General features: G+C 45.2%; 1 protein-coding gene across 6 annotated transcripts in view; it reads left to right on the top strand.

Moving 5' to 3' along the window:
* The window catches only part of TUT4 (terminal uridylyl transferase 4), a 157,250-nt gene extending 151,452 nt beyond the window's left edge, over positions 1-5,798 (top strand). For 4 of the 6 annotated variants that reach the window (XM_033916103.1, XM_033916102.1, XM_033916100.1 and 1 more), the window contains 2 exons: positions 1,361-1,546; positions 4,090-5,798. In XM_033916103.1, coding sequence (XP_033771994.1) covers positions 1,361-1,546; positions 4,090-4,175 — 272 coding nt within the window. In that variant the 3' untranslated portion in view covers positions 4,176-5,798. Of the gene's footprint in view, positions 1-1,360; positions 1,547-4,089 lie in introns of those variants that run through there. The other 2 variants (XM_033916106.1, XM_033916104.1) reach the window with 1 other exon arrangement.
* Positions 5,799-19,807: the final 14,009 nt, after the last annotated feature.

Here is a 19,807-nt window from a genome sequence, read left to right on the forward strand (position 1 = left end):
CCACACAGAATCGCAGAATGCCAGGTGTAGGGCATTCCAAAGTTTCACACCGGCCACAGATTATTATGAAGCCTCTGTGTTGTTCCATGGTGCGACCTCACTTTGATTTCTGGTCGCTGTATCTCAAGAAAAATACAACGGAATTACAAAGGTTCAAAGAAGAGCAACCAAAATGATAAAGGGGATGGAACTCTTCTCATATGAGGAAAGGTTTAAGAGGTTAGGGCTCTTCAGTTTGGGAGAATATGAATGAAGTCTACAAAATCCTGAATGATGTAAGAAAAGGTAAAAGTGAATCAGTAGAAAGATCAGAGGACACTCTATGAAATTTTTTATAGAAATACTTTTAAAACAAATAGGAGAAAATATTTTTTTCACTGAACGAATAGTTAAGCTCTAGAATAGAGAATGAGAGGAACTCAATTTCCACGTCCCATCCCTGCGAGTTTTGTCCCTGTCCCATTCCTGTAAGCTCTGCCTTTACCGCACAAGCCTCGAACACTTATGATTTTAAAGTGTTTGAGGCTTGTGCAGATGAGGACGGAGCTGGGGCAGGAATAGGAAAAAAACTCGTGGGGAGGGTACGATAGATAGATTGTGAGCCCGCCGGGACAGATAGGGAAAATGCTTGAGTACCTGATTGTAAAACCGCTTAGATAACCTTGATAGGCGGTATATAAAATCCTAATAAAACTTGATGGGAAAATGAGTTCCCATGGAAACAGAGAAAAATCTGTCCCCATGTCATTCTCTACTCTGGAATTCATTGCCTGAGAATGAGATAATAGAGGTTAGCATTTCTGGATTTGGACAAGTTCCTGGAGGAAAAGTCCATAGTCTGCTATTGAGACATACATGGGGGATGCCACTAGTTGCCCTGAGATCAGTAGCATGGAATTTTGCCAGTATTTGGGTTTCTGCCATGTACTTGTATCCTGGATTGGCCACGACTGGAAAAGGGATACTGGGCTAGATGGACCATTTTGTCAGGTTTGTCATATTTTATTATGTATGTGAGGTTGTAAAACGCCTAGTTAAAAGGTGGACTATAAATAATAAACTATTGGCCTGACCCAGTAGGGCTATTCTTATGTTTTCCTGTTTGAAAGTTGTTTGATAGAGCATGTTAAATGAGGTCTTCCCCCCTACCCCCCCTCCCCCACACATCTTTTTTGAGACTAAAGTTTTGTTTTTTGCATTAATAAAAGTTGTACTTCTCCAAATATTTTTGGAGTGCTATTGTGGTGTGTTCTTATTAGGCTTTACCACCCAGGTATTTGCATTTTGCTTCTGCTGTATATTACCACTTTTTAAAAATTGAACTGCTGAACGGTGTGTTCTGTTTTTAACTGGAAAACAGATCAGAGTTTTCAAGGACAATTTGGAAAACTGAACCCTCCTTCCATTCCTTGGGATCAGTTCGGAAAGCTGAACCCTCCAACTGCTATTCCTCTTCTTCCAGCATCGTGGCCTTACAACATGCCTCAGAGCTATATGCAGCAGGGAAATGCCAGCTATCAGGCCAACAAAACTTTCTACCCTCAAGGTACCATCACTGATGTTGCAATCACCTTTTTTAAAGCAGGAGATATACTGTATTTTCATAACATTCTTTTCCTTTCAATAGTATGTCAGAGTAGTGGAGACCTGCAAATTATCAGTAGTCAAATTAATATCTTTTATTACAATAGTACTTCTATAATCGCAGAATTTCAATTTATTCTTTCATTGAAGACTATAACAGAATCAAAACTACAGGGGAACATAAAGGTTGGCGCTAAGGAAGGGACATTCCCCCCCCCCCCACACACAAACACTGCCTCTTAACATCAGCTTCCCCTCTCTTTCTCTAGTATTTTCTTCCTTTTCACCTCCCCCCCTGAGCCCTCAGTCACCCCCTGCTATCAACCTTCCAAGTACCCTTTTTTACCTTCTCATGTGTTTTCCTGGCACCCACTCAAATACACACCCACCTGTGGTGCCCACCCTCTCTCATCACCTTTCTCTCCAGCCATCACTGACATCCTCTCTCCCTCTCCCCCGAAGCAGAATGTGGCTGTCGCTGCAATCCTGACCACCACCAAGCCATTGCCAGTGCACTTAGGGGGAAATTCTATAAACGGCACCCACTAGCACCTAAATTAATTGAGAAATGTCATTTAAAACGGCAAAAAAAATCATTAAAGTTAAAGCACCTACCAGTGCCTAAATAAAAGGTGCCGGAATCATACCTATGTAGGTGCTTTATGGCGCTTAACGCCACTATGGGCATGGCTAACACCCGAAGTGACATTATGCCCCATCAAGCGCCCTACGTAGACACGATTCATGACAAAGATAGGCGCTGGGAATGTAGGCCTGTAAAATCCTGGCCTACATTTCTGGTGCTTATCTTTTCCCGGGGGTGTGATTTTCTATACTCGACCTTCACGTGATTGACGGCCGCCGATATCTGTACCGGCCTTAGTGCAGACCACTTCTGCTGCTGTAATCAATATTACATGACCTACTTCACATCACTTACTTTCTCTACTGGACATAATTTCTGGGGCTCCTGCTTATGATGCGACCCATTACCCAACATGGCCTTTAAACCCTTGGCCTGACAATACATGTAAGGCAGATAAAATCAACTTATTGCTGATATTGGAGTTTCTCACATTTTCCAGAAGAAAAATATTGGTATTGAATATAAACAGATGGCTAATATGTATCATATGTTGTCAGTGCTGCCTCCTGACAAACATGCTGAAACATAGCTCAGCTTCCTTGCACTATTGTCATGGGAACCATTCTGACCTCTAAAACTAATGAATTATGCCCTATTGGAAACTATAGGAGGGACCTACCTAGACACTACCAGGTCTACCCACTGCACTCATACAAAGACCCACTCATTCACTTAACACAAAAAAAGGAAAAAAAAGTGGAGAAAAAGCCTCAGTTCATCTTCATATGGCAAAAAAACTCCACTTATAAATCACTATTAAGCAAGGTCCAAAATGTATCAGTTCACTCAGCAGTGAGAAACACTATAGTAGCCCTCGTAGGAACCACCTTAAAAAAACTCTAGCACGCCAAATAACAAAACTTCAAAAAAATGTGAGTAAAGCAAGCAACACATATATGAGTCTCAAACACAGTCAATGGTAAGCAGACGGTGTCCAGGCTGTCTTCCATGCATCCAAAAAGTCAGGGGAATGATTCCAGCCTATTCCACCAGCAACTGTAGAGGCTCTCCAAGTGCTCCAACTGCTCACATCCACACACATAGAAGCCTCAGCTTGGAGCAGCCTTGGAGCACTTGGAGAGCCTCTACAGTTGCTGGTGGAGGAGGCTGGAATCATTCCCCTGATGCAGCTCAGCGAAACGGAGGTTTCCCCGTCGGGAAAGAATGGCTGTGGGTCCAGGCAGCCTTGCACTTTTTGGATGCATGGAAGACAGCCTGGACACCGTCTGTTTACCATTGACTGTGTTTGAGACTCATATGTGTTGCTTACTTTACTCACATTTTTTTTAAGTTTTGTTATTTGGTGTGCTAGAGGTTTTTTGAGGTGGTTCCTACGAGGGCTACTATAGTGTTTCTCACTGCTGAGTGAACTGATACATTTTGGATCTTGCTTAATGATTGTTTATAAGTGGAGTTTTTTGCCATATGAAGATGAACTGAGGCTTTTTCTCCACTTTTTTGTATGTTAAGTGAATGAATGGGTCTTTGTATGAGTGCAGTGGGTAGACCTGGTAGTGTCTAGGTAGGTCCCTCCTATGGTTTCCAATAGGGCATAATTCATTAGTTTTAGGAGTTTTGTATGTCCTTCCTGAGATTGGGTAGTAACCATTCTGACCTCCCAGACATTATCAGGGTGTGTTGATGCAGTATCTGGCCTGAGTCGTTCCTCCTGAAAATAAGACCTTGTTGGAAGCTTCATAGAAAGTTATAATTGAGGCCATTTCAGTATCTTTCTTGCCTGATTTTTTTTTTTAAATTGTCATTGGAATGGCGCTTTGTAAATATTTCTAGAGATAGCTTGTGAAATGTTTTTATTTCAGTGGATGTCTTCAATAATTGTAGCTCATTCTTCCTTGCAGCTGCTCCTCTGATACAGAACAACCAACGCTTCTCACTGCTTTCACAAGGGCACCCACACATGAACTATGTTCAGCAGAAGAAGTGACATTATTGTTTTGGGGTGGGGGGGAGACTCTTCAATCAGGTCTTAGTTTCAGATTTTAATCTGTGTTTAGGTACTAGACTATTTAAGACTGTTTTTAAACTGTACCATTTGTACATAGATGAGCTATAGTTTTTATCAGTATCATAATTCTAAGTGATACAGATTTCATCTATTTTACTACCCGATTTTTAAGGGTAATCTTGTGTTTTATCTTGATAAACTGTAAAGAGAGAATTTAAAAATTAAGTTCTTTATTTTCTATTAGCTGTATTCATACTTTGGTCATTGCAGATTTTATATATTGAATATCTTTTAAAGACAAAGAAAAAAATATGACTTATAAAAGGGATGTTATGTTTAAGAAAAAAAAGTCACTTTTATTGTTTACTAGATTATACTGTGCCAAAAACTTTTTAAAACAATTCAACCAAGTTGGGGGTAGCTTTATGAAGACTGAAATTTGAATGCAGCTTTTATTGTTCACCTTGTCCCGTTTCTTTTATTATGGAAAGGAAGAATATCAAACAAGATAGCTTTCTGCATTTGAGGCAGCCTGGCTGACACTAGAAGGCAAGATTGAAAAGCTACCCATTCTTGTTTCAAGCGAAAAAAATAAAGCATTCTGTGTTTTCAGGAGAAAATGCCTTTCTCCTGATTTTGAAGCTGCACCGTTTGCTGGATATTTCAAGTTACTGCTGGGGAAGATATCACGGAGGCAAAACAAAGAGGCTGTGCGAACCTTTTGAGTTGTTTTCCCCTCTTGAGAGTGCTTAGCATATAGGCTGATACTCTCTACCTGAAAGTAGTACCATAGCCTATCCTGGCTTCTCTGTTCCCTTGATCAAAGTCCAATTTACCAAAATAAGGCCACTTCCTATTAAGGCAGACCCTTGTAGTTTTTCAAGAAACAAATTTAAAAAATATGTTGGATAAATGTGGCTTCTTCAAATAAAGCTACAACACTCATCATTGTTTTTAGATTGTTTGTTCGTAAAAGGTCCTGTATTTGTAGGGCTTATATGGTTTAGCTAGGACTATTTCTTCCTAAGCCCTGGTTTACCAGTTTACTACTGCCTCTCTTCCCTTAGGTGCAGGTTTTTCACTTCGTTTTCTAACCTTTGCTAGTACCAAATCAGATGTCAACAAAGCATTACGATATTTTTTCAGCCATTTTGATGAGTTTCTAGAATAGTTTGTAGAAAATAACTTATTACTTGCACAGAACAAATGAGTAAACCTGTCCTGCCTCCTAATTTCAGTGCTAGAGAATGAAATAATTAAAAATCTCTAGTATTTGCTAGACTAGAAATAAGATATTTATGTAAAAATTGCAATAATAAAAACCCTTTGTCATAAGGTGTTACAGATTGTAGAAAAATATTTATATTCTGTATAATTGAAGAACTCGAACAACAAACTTTCTAATAGCACTCACTGTCTTTCTTGTTAAGGCATTTTCCCACTTTGGACCAAGGCACAAACAAGTAATTAAACCAAGAATTCAATATGTATACTCTAGGCCCAAGCCTAGGATTAAAGGCTTCATTTGCTGAAAAAGCATAACTTGTTTTATCCCAGGACAAGCAGGCAGCATATTCTCTACACGTGGGTGATGTCATCCACAGAGCCCCGTCGCGGACAGCCTTTCAAGCAAACTTGATTGAAGATCTCAAGTTTGCTAGCACTGCCCACGCATGCGTGCCTTCCTGCTCCACTAGAGGGCACATCCCCTCCTCGTGGTCTTCAGTTCTTAGTTTTCCGCGGAGCCAGAAAGCCCTGTCTTTCTTCTCTGCATTCTCTAAGTGCCTTTCTAGCACCGCGGCTTCTTTATTTTCTTTGGGAGTCGCTGTGCGGTTTGTTGTTTATCTTTTTTCCACGTTCGTACAAATTTTTTGTTTTCCTTTGGCGACCGGGGCTCCCGGTTCACTGAGGCCGCCTGGCCTCGCGTAGCCGCGGCCATATTTTTGACTTATGTCCTGGCCTCTCACAGGGTTTAAAAAGTGTTCCCAGTGCGGTCGGGTTATTTCAATCACAGACCCGCACCGCTGGTGTATTCTCTGCCTCGGAGCGGACCACCCGATGGACTCCTATCCTCACTGTGCCACTCTCCAACCTCGGGCTCTTCACCGCTGTAGGGCCCGGATTGAGGAGCTCTTTGCTATGGAGAACACTCCTGCTTCGACCCCGGTCTCGGCCTTGGTCTCGGTCTCGACATCGACCTCGACACCGGGCAGGTCTCCCTCGACCTCGAAGGCCTCTGCCTCGAAGACGGCTCCGGGTAAGTCTCCTCTTTCTTCTTCAGGTTCAGTTCAGCTGCAGAAGAAGCCTTCCTCAGAGTCTCTGGCCATCCAGGCGGTGAGTGTAGTCCCCAACCTCGAAGTCCTCCAAGCATGCTTCCACCATACGGGAATACTCTTCCTCGAGGTCGCCCCCGGTGGAACGCACTGCTGCACCTACTCGGCCTTCCATGGTCACGGTGCCAATGTTTGAGGAGGTATTGAAGGCGATCATTTCCTTGGAGCTCTCCTCGGCGTTGGCTCACCTTGCGCCAGCCTCAACTTTGTGCGCTGTTGGCCAGCCTGAGCGCCCGGTCGAGGTTCCTCGGGAACGGGTGTGCCGGTCTCGGCGGCTCTCCTCGTCGGATTCCTCGCCTCTTCCCTCGAGGCACGCTTCTTCCTCGGATCGACCTCGATCGAGGCATCCCGCGAAGCGTCCCCGGGCAACCCCCTCGAGGCAGGGTAGGTCCCCGGGTCCTCGCACTACCGGGTCCATTAAAGCTTCGGACCTTACATTGTCCAACCGAGTCTGCTGCGCTCACCTGTTCGCGAGGCGCCGACCTCAGGGGATCCGGCCTCTTTCTCGAGGGGTTACGGAGCCTAGGGGTCCTCCCCCCGGGGTACCTCCAAACGCAGGTTTTCGTTGCCTCCCCCCTCCCGCTCCTTTAGCGGGGCTTCTTCGGCGTCTCGGAGGGTGGATTCCGATGTCCCTCCGCAGTATTCCAGGGAGGCTTCCCCCTCCTTTTCTGCTGCCTTGCGGTCTCGCTTGACCACCTCCCAGGGGAGCCAATCTGAGAGCAGACCTTCTTACTTCACCCGTTTTGTTCTGGATATGGGGAAGGCATTGAACTTGGACTTCCAGTCGGATTCCAAGTATACTAAGGAGTATTTGGAGAAGTTGGAGCTTCCCTATTCTCCCGGGAATCCCTGCGGCTTCCCTTGAACCCGGTGTTGCAACAGACTTTCTTTCGCAACTTGGAGACCCCGTATGCTATTCCTGCCATCCCATCTAAAATGGAATCTCGATACCGTACGGTGCCCTGTAAGGGTTTTGAAAAGGCTCAGCTTTCCCACCAGTCCTTGGTGGTGGAGTCTACCCTTAAGAAGTCTCATCCCTCCAAGGTGTATGCGGCTGTCCCGCTGGGCAGAGAGGGCCGGACTATGGACAAATTTGGGAGACCACCTTTATCAGAACTCTATGATGATGAATTACAGCTTTACCTTTACCTCCTATCTCAAGTGGTGTGCTAAGGCTCTTCCCTCTTTTGAGGTGGATTTGCCTACCGAGCGCCGGGCAGATTTTCTCCGGTTTGTGGATATTCTAGCGCAGCTGCGGCTGTACATGTTCCAGGCCTCCTATGATGCATTTGAATTGTCATCTAGGGTCTCGGCCTTTGCGATCGCCATGCGGTGCCTGGCGTGGCTCTGCATCGTTGATATGGATCCGAACCTGCAGGACCGGTTTGGCCAACCTTCCCTGCCTCGGGAATGAGTTGTTCGATGATTCCATCGAGGCCGCTACTAAGCGTCTCTCAGAACATGAACACTCCTTTGCTTCCTTGGTCCGACCTAAGGTGAAGCCCGCTCCGCCCAAGTCCTACCGCCCTCCTCCGTGGCGATACCCACAAAAGTCTACGCCTGCCTTTTCTTGCCCTCCTCCTCGGAGGCCGCAACAACAGCGGGCCCCTCCTAAACCTCCTTCTTCTACGGCGACCAAACCCTCGCTGTTTTTTTGACTCGCTGGATGGGCGGAGGCTGGCCTCCCCCGCCCTGGCGGTTTCCCCTCTGCCTATAGGGGGACGTCTGTGCGCCTTTGCGCATCGTTGGGAGGAGATTACTTCGGACTTTTGGGTCCTCTCCATCATTCGGGGAGGCTACTCCCTTAACTTCCGTACTCTTCCACCGGACAGGCCTCTAAGAGAGTCGCTTACGGAAGGAGATCAGCTGCCTCTGCTACTTCAAGAAGTGCATGCCCTTCTTCGTCTGCGGGCGGTGGAACCGGTTCCCCCTTGTCAACAGGGCTCGGGAGTGTATTCCAGGTACTTCCTGGTTCCCAAAAAGACCAGGGACCTTCGTCCTATCCTGGATCTCCGAAAGTTGAACAAGTTCCTGGTTCGGGAGAAGTTCCGCATGCTTTCGCTTTCCATCTTGTATCCTTTGATGGACGAGGGGGACTGATTGTGTTCCCTGGATTTGAAGGAAGCCTACGCTCATGTTCCGATCCATCCAGCTTCCCGACGGTTTCTTCGCTTTCGGGTGGGGAACCTTCACTTGCAATATCGGGTCCTCCCGTTCAGGCTCGCTTCTTCCCCATGAGTCTTTACGAAGTGCCTCATGGTGGTGGCGGCGGCTGCTCTACAGTCGCGAGGCCTTCAGGTTTTCCTGTACCTCGATGACTGGCTTATCAAGGCCCCGTCGAGGAAGGGGGGTTATTTCAACGACCCGTCAGACTATTACCTTCCTCCAGAGTCTGGGGTTCGAGATCAACTTCCCCAAGTCCCAGTTGTGCCCCTCTCAGTCCCTGCAGTTCGTCGGGGCGGTGCTGGACATGATCCACCTCCGGTCCTTCTTGCCTCCGCCGTGGCAAGCCGTTCTCCTGCGGTTGAGTCAGCTGGTGCTTCAGAGATCGTCGGTTTTGGCCAGACAGATGATGATCCTTCTGGGGCATATGGCCTCCACCGTTCACGTCATGCCGTTTGCCAGGTTGCACCTGCGTGTTCCTCAGTGGACCCTGGCGTCTCAGTGGCGGCAGGATCGGGAGCCCGCTTCCAAACTCATTGCGGTGACTCCCTCCTTGAAATGCTCGCTCCTTTGGTGGACCAACTCGTCCAGTCTGTCCAGAGGTTTGCTTTTTCTCACGCCCCCGCATCAGAAGGTTCTGACGAAGGACTCCTCGGCGTACGCTTGGGGTGCGCACCTCAACGGCCTTCGGACTCAGAGTCTGTGATCAAGTGCGGACCATCGCTGCCACATCAACATTCTGGAGCTCTGGGCCATTTACTGCGCCCTGGTGGCCTTTCGTCATTTGCTGCAGGATTGCGTCGTCCTGGTGCGTACGGACAACTAGGTGGCGATGTATTACGTGAACAAGCAAGGGGGGACGGGTTCCCTATCGCTCTGCAGGGAGGCCCTACGTCTTTGGCGGTGGGCCCTGCGCCACATCTTTCTTCGGGCGGTGTATATCCAGGGCGAGCAGAATTGTCTGGCAGACAAGTTGAGTCGCCTTCTTCAGCCATACGAGTGGTCACTCCATTCTCAGACTCTGTGGCAGGTGTTTGTTCGGTGGGGAACTCCACAGGTAAATCTGTTCGCTTCGCCCCTCAATCACAAGTTGCCTCGCTACTGCTCGAGGATGTTCTCCCAGGATCATCTCGAGGCAGATGCTTTCCTTCTCGATTGGACGGGCGGGTTCCTCTATGCGTTCCCACCCTTTCCGCTGATTCTCAGGACTTTGGTACACCTCAAGTTGGTCCGCACCACCATGATCTTGATTGCTCCTCGGTGGCCCCGGCAACCGTGGTATTCCCTGCTCCTCCAGCTCAGTGTCAGGGAGCCTCTGCTTCTGCCTGTGTTTCCTTCTCTGCTGTCTTATAGTCAGGGTTCGCTGTTGCATTCCAATCTGCAGTCTCTACACTTAACAGCTTGGTTCCTCTCCACATGTCTTCCGCCTTAGACTTTTCTCAGGGATGTTCTGAAGGCCTCTCAGAAGAGCTCCACGTGTCAATGCTATTCCCAAAAATGGTCCAGATTTGCTGCGTGGTGTACTGAACACTGCATGGAACCGCTCTCTGCTTCCTTGCCGTCAGTGTTAGATTAGTGTTCCACCTGTCTCGGTCTGGCCTCAAATCGACATCTATTTGAGTCCTCCTCAGTGCGATTGCTGCCTTTCATCGGCCGCTTGATGGGAAGCCGCTTTCCGTCCTTCCGACGGTTTCCCGCTTTATGAAGGGTCTCTTCAATGTTCATCCTCCTCTCAAGCCCCCTCCAGTGGTTTAGGATCTGAATGTGGTTCTGGCTCAATTGATGAAACCTCCGTTTGAATCCATTGATAAGGCTCATCAGAAGTTCCTCACCTGGAAGGTGATTTTCCTGGTTGCTCTCACGTCTGCTCACAGAGTCAGTGAGCTGCAGGCTCTGGTTGCGGACCCGCCTTTTACTGTATTCCATCATGACAAGGTGGTCCTCCGTACTCATCCAAAGTTCTTGCCCAAGGTTGTTTTGGACTTTTATATCAATCAGTCCATTGTTCTTCCGGTGTTTTTTCCGAAGCCCCACTCTCATCCTGGGGAGGTGGTGCTCTTGATTGTAAAAGGGCATTAGCCTTTTACCTGCGACGCACCAAGTCTCATCGGACGGCTCCTCAACTGTTCATCTCTTTTGATCCTAATCGATTGGGCTGTCCAGTTTCCAAGCGCACCTTATCCAGCTGGTTAGCTGCTTGTATTTCTTTCTGCTATGCTCAGGCTGGTCTCTCACTGCACGGTCGAGTCACGGGACATGAGGTCCGAGCGATGGCGGCCTCTGTCGCTTTCCTCCGAGCCACGCCTATTGAGGAGATCTGCAAGGCTGCCACTTGGTCTTCGGTTCATACCATCACCTCTCACTACTGTCTGGACGCCTTTTCCAGGCGCGACGGCCAGTTTGGCCAGTCGGTTTTACGTAATCCTTTTTCATAAATTACCAACTTTCTCTCCGTCCCTTTTTGGTTAGCTTGGTGGTCACCCACATATAGAGAATATGCTGCCTGCTTGTCCTGGGATAAAGCACAGTTACTTACCGTAACAGATGTTATCCAAGGACAGCAGGCAGATATTCTCGCAACCCTCCCACCTTCCCGAGGTTGGCTTCTTTGCTAGCTATCTAAACTGAAGACCACGAGGAGGGGATGCGCCCTCTAGTGGAACAGGAAGGCACGCATGCGTGGGCAGTGCTAGCAAACTTGAGATCTTCAATCAAGTTTGCTTGAAATGCTGTCCGCGACGGAGCTCCATGGATGACGTCACCCACATGTAGAGAATATCTGCCTGCTGTCCCTGGATAACACCTGTTACGGTAAGTAACTGTGCTTAATCTGATTGGATAGCTCAGTCTCTTCCAGCACATAGAGTCCTGCTGTTATTGTTTAAATAGTCTGAACTGGGATTTTCAGTTGTGCTTATATTGTAACTAAACCAATTCTGAATGCTTGAAGTAAATTAAATCTGTTTGGGTCTTCGGATTCTCCAAGGACAGCAAGGACTCGTGATGGTGACATCACTGGGACATAGCCAAGTTGGGTGTAGCTCTTGGAAGAGTTTTCTGAGCTGTGCTCCTTCCTTTAATAATTTCTTTCGGTCATGTTTTATCCATGGTTGCAATCAGTTCTAATTTCTATTTTCAGCTTATTTCTTTTAATTGAATTCAGTGTAACTAGTTTGTTTAATATACCAGGCTGAGACAAAGATTTAAATTCTTTAATTATGACTTCAAACACTTACTTGGATTTTAGGAGGCATCTGAAAACTTATTTGTTTACCAAATACTTAGGTAATTAAGTTAATCCATCTCATTGTTCAAATTCTTTTGTAATACCAGAGAACAAAACCAGAATAAAAAAAACACATCTTGCCTATGACAGAGAATAGGTACCCATGAATGGTATGACCAATGTATGTGGCAAATGTCTGTTATAAGTAGGTTTGGATGTCGCCCATGGCCTGCAGAATGAGAGAATTGAAACTTAAGCACCTTGAAAGAAAATGGAAATTCTGAAATGAAACTTTAAGTGAAGGGGGGAGGAGGGAAAAGAAAGCATTCTCAAAAGCATGCCCAAAGCTTCAACACATCCAACCAACAAAACTAAAGGTGCTGAAGTGCTGTAAACATTCCTCTTCCTAGCACCAGAGACGCTGTCCCTGATGTGTTAAACCTACCAAATAAGGCAAGTGATTCCCTAGTGCAGGAGTAGGGAACTCCGGTCCTCGAGAACCGTATTCCAGTCGGGTTTTCAGGATTTCCCCATTGAAAGCAGTGCATGCAAATAGATCTCCGTCACTGCAAATAGATCCCCATCACCGGACCACTGCTCCGTCCCCACCCTTCCCTCTCACCACCCTTCAGCAGCCCGACTCCCCCTTACCTTTGCGGTGCGTTAGTAAAGAAACTTACTGAAGCCGGCGGAGACTATCTGCTTGTGCCTGCAGTCCCGTGTGTGTGGGCGGAAGCTTCTCCTCTGAAGCAACTTCTGGTTGCGTCAGAGGAGAAGCTTCTGCCCACACACGCGACTGCAGGCAGGCTTCACCTAAAGTCACTTCATTGGCTTCCCATCCGTTTCCAAATACAATTCAAACTCCTCTTACTGACCTACAAATGCACTCGCTCAACTGCCCCTCACCATCTCTCTACACTTATCTCCCCCCCCATGAGCACTGCTCAGCTGGTAAGTCCCTCCTATCTGTGCCCTTCTCTTCAACTGCCAACTCCAGACTCTGTCCCTTCTGCCTTGCTGTACCATATGCTTGGCACAAGGTGCCTGAATCCCTTTGGCGGGCTCAATCTCTGGCAGTGTTCAAGGTCCAGTTAAAAGCCCACTTCTTCAAGAGTGCTTTTAACTCCTAACTCCTCTCACCTTGGGTTCTTCATCCTCAACCCTATATGTCATGTCTGTCTGTCCAAGTTAGATTTTAAGCTCTTCTGAGCAGGGATAGTCTATACGTGTCGAAATGCTGCATATGCCTTTCTGTGCTATATAAGTGATAAGTAATAGTAGTAGACAGATTGTGAGCCCACAGGGACAGGCATGGAAAATGCGTGAAATACCTGTATGTAAACTGCTTTGAGTATGGTTGTAAAACTACAAAAAGGCAGTATGTAAGTCTCAATCCTTTTCCCTAAAAGTAGGAGTCCTAGAGCATATCATACACAAGCATTTAGATGGTGAGGATAGAAGAGATAAGGTTTATCAGCCCATTTCAAGATCAGATTCTCCAACTTGACTTCTCAGCCCATCTGGTATTTACAGAATTATGGATGGAATGGCTTAAAAAGTGGTATGGGGTGGACAACTTAAGACCCATCACTACAAGCAAAGCATTTCCATTGGAAGTGCAGAAAATCATCAGGGGGGGAAAGTACAGGCAGTCCCCAGGTTAAGAACGAGTTATGTTTTTAAGTTGGATTTGTATGTAACTCAGAACTTGTAGATTTTAAGCTTCTTGCTGCTTCCCTCTGCTCCCAGCTGACAAAAGGGCCAACTGTCCCTAACAGTGGTCCCTCTAAGGTCCAGCATGCACAACCACACACTGTTCTTAATGTGGCCATGCATCACTCCTGAATCTGCTACAGGTGAAGTGTAGGAGTCTATGCCACTGGAAATACTGCTCAGTGAAATCAAATGAAGCCACAACCACGTTCTTAAGTACAAGTTGAGCGTCTGTAACTTGGGGACAGCCTAGTCTAGATGCAAAATTTACCTCACACAGCTGGGACTTGAACATAAGTCTAAGTTCATCATGTTCACTTTGGAATAACTCATCACCAAGGCTACCTTCACATCCCTCTTTGTGACAGCCAAACCCAGGTTTCTTCAAAAAATGTCTGAAGAACTTTCCTTATTTTCCCAGGATAAATCTGATCCAAAATTATAATTTTCAGGAATCTTAAAGTCTTTGGATGCTTCCAAATATTGTATTGCAGTTGCCCTGATGATTCCTAAGAACCTTCTCAAGCAGCAAGTAAAGGTTTGGTAGGGTGTGGAATAAAAGGAATATATCTCCAAGAGGTTGGAAACAAAATATAGAATGCAGCCAGCTGTAGGTCATGGTAAGTTGCACTTAACTTACCACTCAGTAGTGGTTCAATCTGCACTAGAGAGAGATAGGAGGTGTAGAATGCACAATAATACCACTCCAGGAAAGAGCAGAGGCTGCTGGATATGAGGGGCAAACAATGTTCCAGAAATGGAGATGGTGAATGATTGGTTCCAAAGAATTCTGCAGTTTTTCTGTGCCATTATATAAAAAAATTATTATTTACCTTCTACTTCTAAAGAAATGTCTGGAACAGCCCGGGCAATGATTCACAAACTATGTGTTCTAAATAACTTTTTAGATTGGCGTATGACCCTTGTGACACAGCATCAGGAAGAGCTGCGATTACTATCTTGACAAGGAGACCAGCTGAGCTTAAAAGCTTCTTGCTCTAGGAAGATGTTCATAATAGGATAGTGGATGTACCATATGCTGGGACAAATCTTTTTGGAGAGAAAGGAAACAAGTTTTCTTGGTTAAGAATGCTCAACTATTCAGACTGGCCACAAAAATGTTGCAGGAAAAGCAGACCAGAGGGGAAACAGCAACAAAGATGCAGTGGAATGTGCCCAGAAGGGAACAAAGAGGTGGAGTCTTGGATGATAGGTAGCAAAAATTTATTGATAGGACCTGACGCAGCTTATGTTTCGGCTGGATGCCTTCGGCAGGGGTTTACATAAAAACAATAAATACAGTACAATGATATAAAATAATTTTCAAAAATAAACATATGGATGGAGATTCTGTATCTTTATGGGCTTCTTTTAATATGCTTGTGCAAGGACAAAAAGTTACATATCAAAATCCTATACAGTAGAGAATGACATGGGGACAGAGTTTGTTCCCACCCTGCCCCATGAACTCTGTCCTTATTTGCACAAGCCTGGAATACTTATTACTTTTTATTTAAATCTGTTTATTAAGGTATAACAAGGGACACTATTCTATACAACTGTTTATAAATCATTTTGATCTGGTTTTAGTACAAAGATTCAGTTGCCTATGTTTTTACATAATCTGGGAAGATTGTTGGATTGTCTTTCAGACATGGATGTAGACAAGAATCTAAACAGTGTAGTGGATGAACAGGAAAATAAGAGTCTATTAAATGTTGGAAATGTACCTTGATGCCAACAACAATAGATGAATCTATTGCAGTAACAGTAAGATGCTTGAGCAGCTGGTCACATGATGGAAGACTTGTTGCCACACAAGACACAAAAGATATCATTTAACGGTGTAGTTAATTTAAATCCCAAAGCAGCATCTGCAGTTTTTTTAAATCACTGAATTCAGTTGCCAGTTGTCCAAGATGTGTTAAGTTTATACACATTGATACTGGTCTCAAGGTTTTGGGGTGTTTTTTATATTTCAAAAATTTATTGAAACAAAGTGTAGCTCATACAATATCTTCACAATCAAAATAGGGTAAAAACCTAAGTGCTCAACTATTAATATTCTACAAAAGGTTTTTCAAATAATATACTCTCATCCTTCAGCATACTATAAAATGTCACCCCCCCCCAAAGGAAATAAAGCAACTTAATTCCCAAAATGTCATACCCAGAAGTACCCTATGTATTCCCATGCAACATATGTGGCAATGTCCCAAGGGCAGCAGATACAAAATATCAGGATGGAATGTTGTGGAATGTCTCAAGCCAAGTAGAGCTAGACCAAATCTTTTGAAAGTACGGAAGTCTATTTCTTTTCAAGGCAGTCAACTTAAGACATTAAGAGGGGCATAATCGAATCTTTAAAACGTCCAAAACCCTGCCTAAGTCGGCACTTGGACTTCCTAATATCAGAGACGTCCAATTGCCGATAATCAAAACAAACTTTCTGGACGTTCAGCAGCACTTCTAAGCCGCTGTGTGTCCACAGATCAAAGGGGGCATGTTGGGAGGTGTATTATGGGCGGGAATCAGGCAGGTTTCTATTTGGACATCCTAAAGCAATAATTGAAGCTTTTCCAGGACATCCTAGACAGAATTTACATGCCAGGACTTAGACCAAAGTAAAACAGGTCTAAGAGCCCCAAAAGTGACCAAACTGACAAGATGACCACTGGAGGGTTTAAGGCATGGCCCCTCCTTCCCCAGTGGTCACAACCCACTCCCATCACTCAAAGATGGGGGGGGGAACAGCCCATTGAGGACTTGCCATCAGCTGATCATAGCAGAGAAATCCCCATCAGCTGAGCTGGTTTCCAGATTCTTCAGGACTGGTGCCCTAACATAGACTGAACAGACGTATGTAAAACTTTGCAGCAACTAAACAAAGTGTATTTTTTAAATCTGAAGTGGAGCCAGATGTGCACACAACTTCTGCCTTCCCCTCTCCCAGGAGCTAATTGATTACCTATGTATACATATTGGAGGAAGACTTTTTTTTTCTATAAGAATGGATAATCAATATCATCCAGAAGGTTTACAGATAATCTAAGAAGCCCTTTACCGTTGAATAGGAAACAAACCTTTTGTCCACATGTGAATCAAACTCAGTTTTTCCAGCAAGCAGCTGGTGCCCCTTTTATTTATATGGTGCGCCCGCATCTTGAGTACTGCGTCCAGTATTGGTCACCGTACCTTAAGAAGGATATGGCATTGCTCGAGAGAGTTCAGAGGAGAGCAACACGACTGATTAAGGGGATGGAAAGCCTTTCATATGCTGAGAGATTGGAAAAACTGGGACTCTTTTCCCTAGAAAAGAGAAGATTAAGAGGGGATATGATAGAGACTTACAAGATCATGAAGGGCATAGAGAGAGTAGAGAGGGACAGATTCTTCAAACTTTCAGAGAATAAAAAAACAAGAGGGCATTCGGAAAAGTTGAAAGGAGGCAAATTCAAAACTAATGCTAGGAAGTTCTTCTTTACACAACGGGTGGTGGACACCTGGAATACAATTCCAGAGGAAGTTATAGGGCAGAGTACAGTACTGGGGTTTAAGAAAGGTTTGGACAAATTCCTGCTGGAAAAGGGGATAGAGGGGTATAGATAGAAATTTACTGCACAGGTCCTGAACCTGTTGGGCCGCCGCGTGAGCGGACTGCTGGGCGCGATGGACCTCGGGTCTGACCCAGCGGAGGCATTTCTTATGTTCTTATTTATATCCTACTGTACTGTTCTTAATTTTAAGGCCTGCGAGCCAGTGGCAGCCTACAGGGACCTCTTGTGCGGCTCCCCACCGGGTTCATAAACTACAAGGAGGGCATTGGTGCAGCTGCAATTCTCCAGGGCTGCCAGTGGCCTTCTGTACTGTTCTGCCATAGTTCAGCGCCCTCTGAAGCAACATCCTGTTTCTGCAGAGGAGACCGCAGGCAGTGCTAGAGAATCACTGCCATGCCGGCATCCTCCTAGTTTTCGTGGTGAGGGAGCTTTGGAACCAGGTGAAAAGAACTAGGAGGGAGAAGGGAGAGATGCTGAATGGGAGGGACAGAGAGGAAAGGAAGGGGGGGCACACGGATGGAGAGAAGGGGGAAGGAGATAGTGGCACATGGATGGAGGGAAGTGAAAGAAAAGATGGATGGAGGGAATTTTAAGAAAAAGGAGAGGGAAAAGGTGGTGCACATGGTTGGAGGAGAGAGGAAGAGATGGAAAGATAGATTTGAGATGAAGGCAGAAAAAGGAAAAAAACTTAAGAAAATCGGTGCCAAAGATGTATGGATGTGCAAAAAGGAGAGGAAAAAAACAGCAAATTCATAAGGAGGCCTTGGAAACAGAGTTAAGAGCACAGAAGGAACAAGATCAGAAAAATAAAATCGCCAGATGACAAAGGTAGGAAAAATGTTTTTATTTTCAATTTAGTGATTGAAATATGTCACTTTTAAAAATTTACATCTCAGGAAGAAATGCATTTCTTTCTATTTCTCTTGTGATATATGTGTGAAAAGTCTGGCATATTAGGGTTTCGTTTGTGTACAATAGTTTATTTTATTTACTACATTATAAACCGCCTAAAATCTAAGCAGTTTCCAGTATCATAAAAATTTCCATAAAATATATAGACATAAAACCAATATCCATTATCTACCTCTCCATATATGGTGGCCATATACCTAAAGTAACATTGGAACTTTTCAGCCATATTGCATATAGGCATCAACAAACAGCTGTGTCTTTAATAACTTCTTGAAGTTATATAGGAATAAGAATTGCACATAGCCCCCTTGGATGGTTTTCAGAATCTGCCCATCCAGCATAGGTGCTGAATGTAAGCAGACCCCCCCCCAAATTATCAATTCCTGTTTTATTTCCACTTGTGCCCCCAACACATTCAGGAAATCCACCTGCAATTCCTCCAAGTTTTGACCCACAAACATGACTTCAGTTTTGTTAACATTCAATTTCAAACCTTTTTCTTACAATAATTCAGTATTTTGCTCAATCTCCTTTTTATGTTTTCCAATCAGGAAGTAAAACAGAATATCATCCACATATATTCTGTATTCAACCCCTAATAGTACAAAAACCATATGGATATTAAACAGCAATGCAGATAAAGCTGACCCTTGTGGTACACCTTTCTTAACCAACAATATACAGTGGTACCTCGGTTTACGAGTGTTTTGCAAGACAAGTAAAACATTCGCAAAATCAGCGCCTCAGAAACCGAGCGTGCTGGGGCCGAGGACCAGATGACAGTAAGAAGTGTGCGTTGGTGCCGGTGCCCGAAGATCAGCCTCCTCTTCTTGCTGGGCCTTGAGCATCTAAGCATGCTCAAGGCCTGCGAGTTCACGTTCTCTTTGAGAATCTCGGAGAGAGCGTGAACTTGCAGGCCTTGAGCATGCTTAGATGCTCAAGGCCCAGCAAGAAGAGGAGGCCGATCTTCGGGCACCAGCACCAACGCACAGGACATGCCGTTGCCGAGGCCCAGATGACAGTAAGAAGGGGGGGGGGGGGCGAGTGCAGGGGGGAAGAATGCCAGTTCTCGGGGGGGGGGGGGGGGGGGATAGAGCAGCACCGCTGGCCTCGGGGGTGGGAAAGTATCAAAGCGAGTTTCCATTATTTCCTATGGGGAAACTCGCTTTGATATAACAGTATTTTGATTTACGAGCATGCTTCTGGAACGAATTCTGCTCGTAAACCAAGGTACCACTGTACTCTCATCCTTCAGCATACTATAAATGAATATCATTCTTCTGTTATTCTAATGCTTCTACGTTGCACAGAGCTACAACGGGGGTGCTGAAAAGTTTTCAGCCCAACCAACCAACTTCCTAAATTCTGAGAGTTATTTTGCTATTGGAGCTGAAGAGTTATATTTTGTTAAGTGCCAATATGCAGAAACAAAATTCTATGTTTAGACATTGTTTCAGATCAGTGACTGAACCATATCCATGTCATCCTCTTCTTGATTGGGCTGAGAACTTTTCAGCACCACCTCATATTGAACAGATTTGTACAAGGAGGGTGGTTTTTTTTTTTTAAATTAAAATTGTTTATTGAGGTTTACTCCAACAAGCCTGACACCCGATCTCTGTCGGATGGGGGAGGGGATCGGAGACTTTTTCCTCCCCATTTTGTTATTAATTTTTCTTTTTCATGGCTCTGTGCCTTGATTGGTTT

Source organism: Geotrypetes seraphini, chromosome 12 (genome assembly GCF_902459505.1).
Source record: "Geotrypetes seraphini chromosome 12, aGeoSer1.1, whole genome shotgun sequence".
NCBI lineage: Eukaryota > Metazoa > Chordata > Amphibia > Gymnophiona > Dermophiidae > Geotrypetes > Geotrypetes seraphini.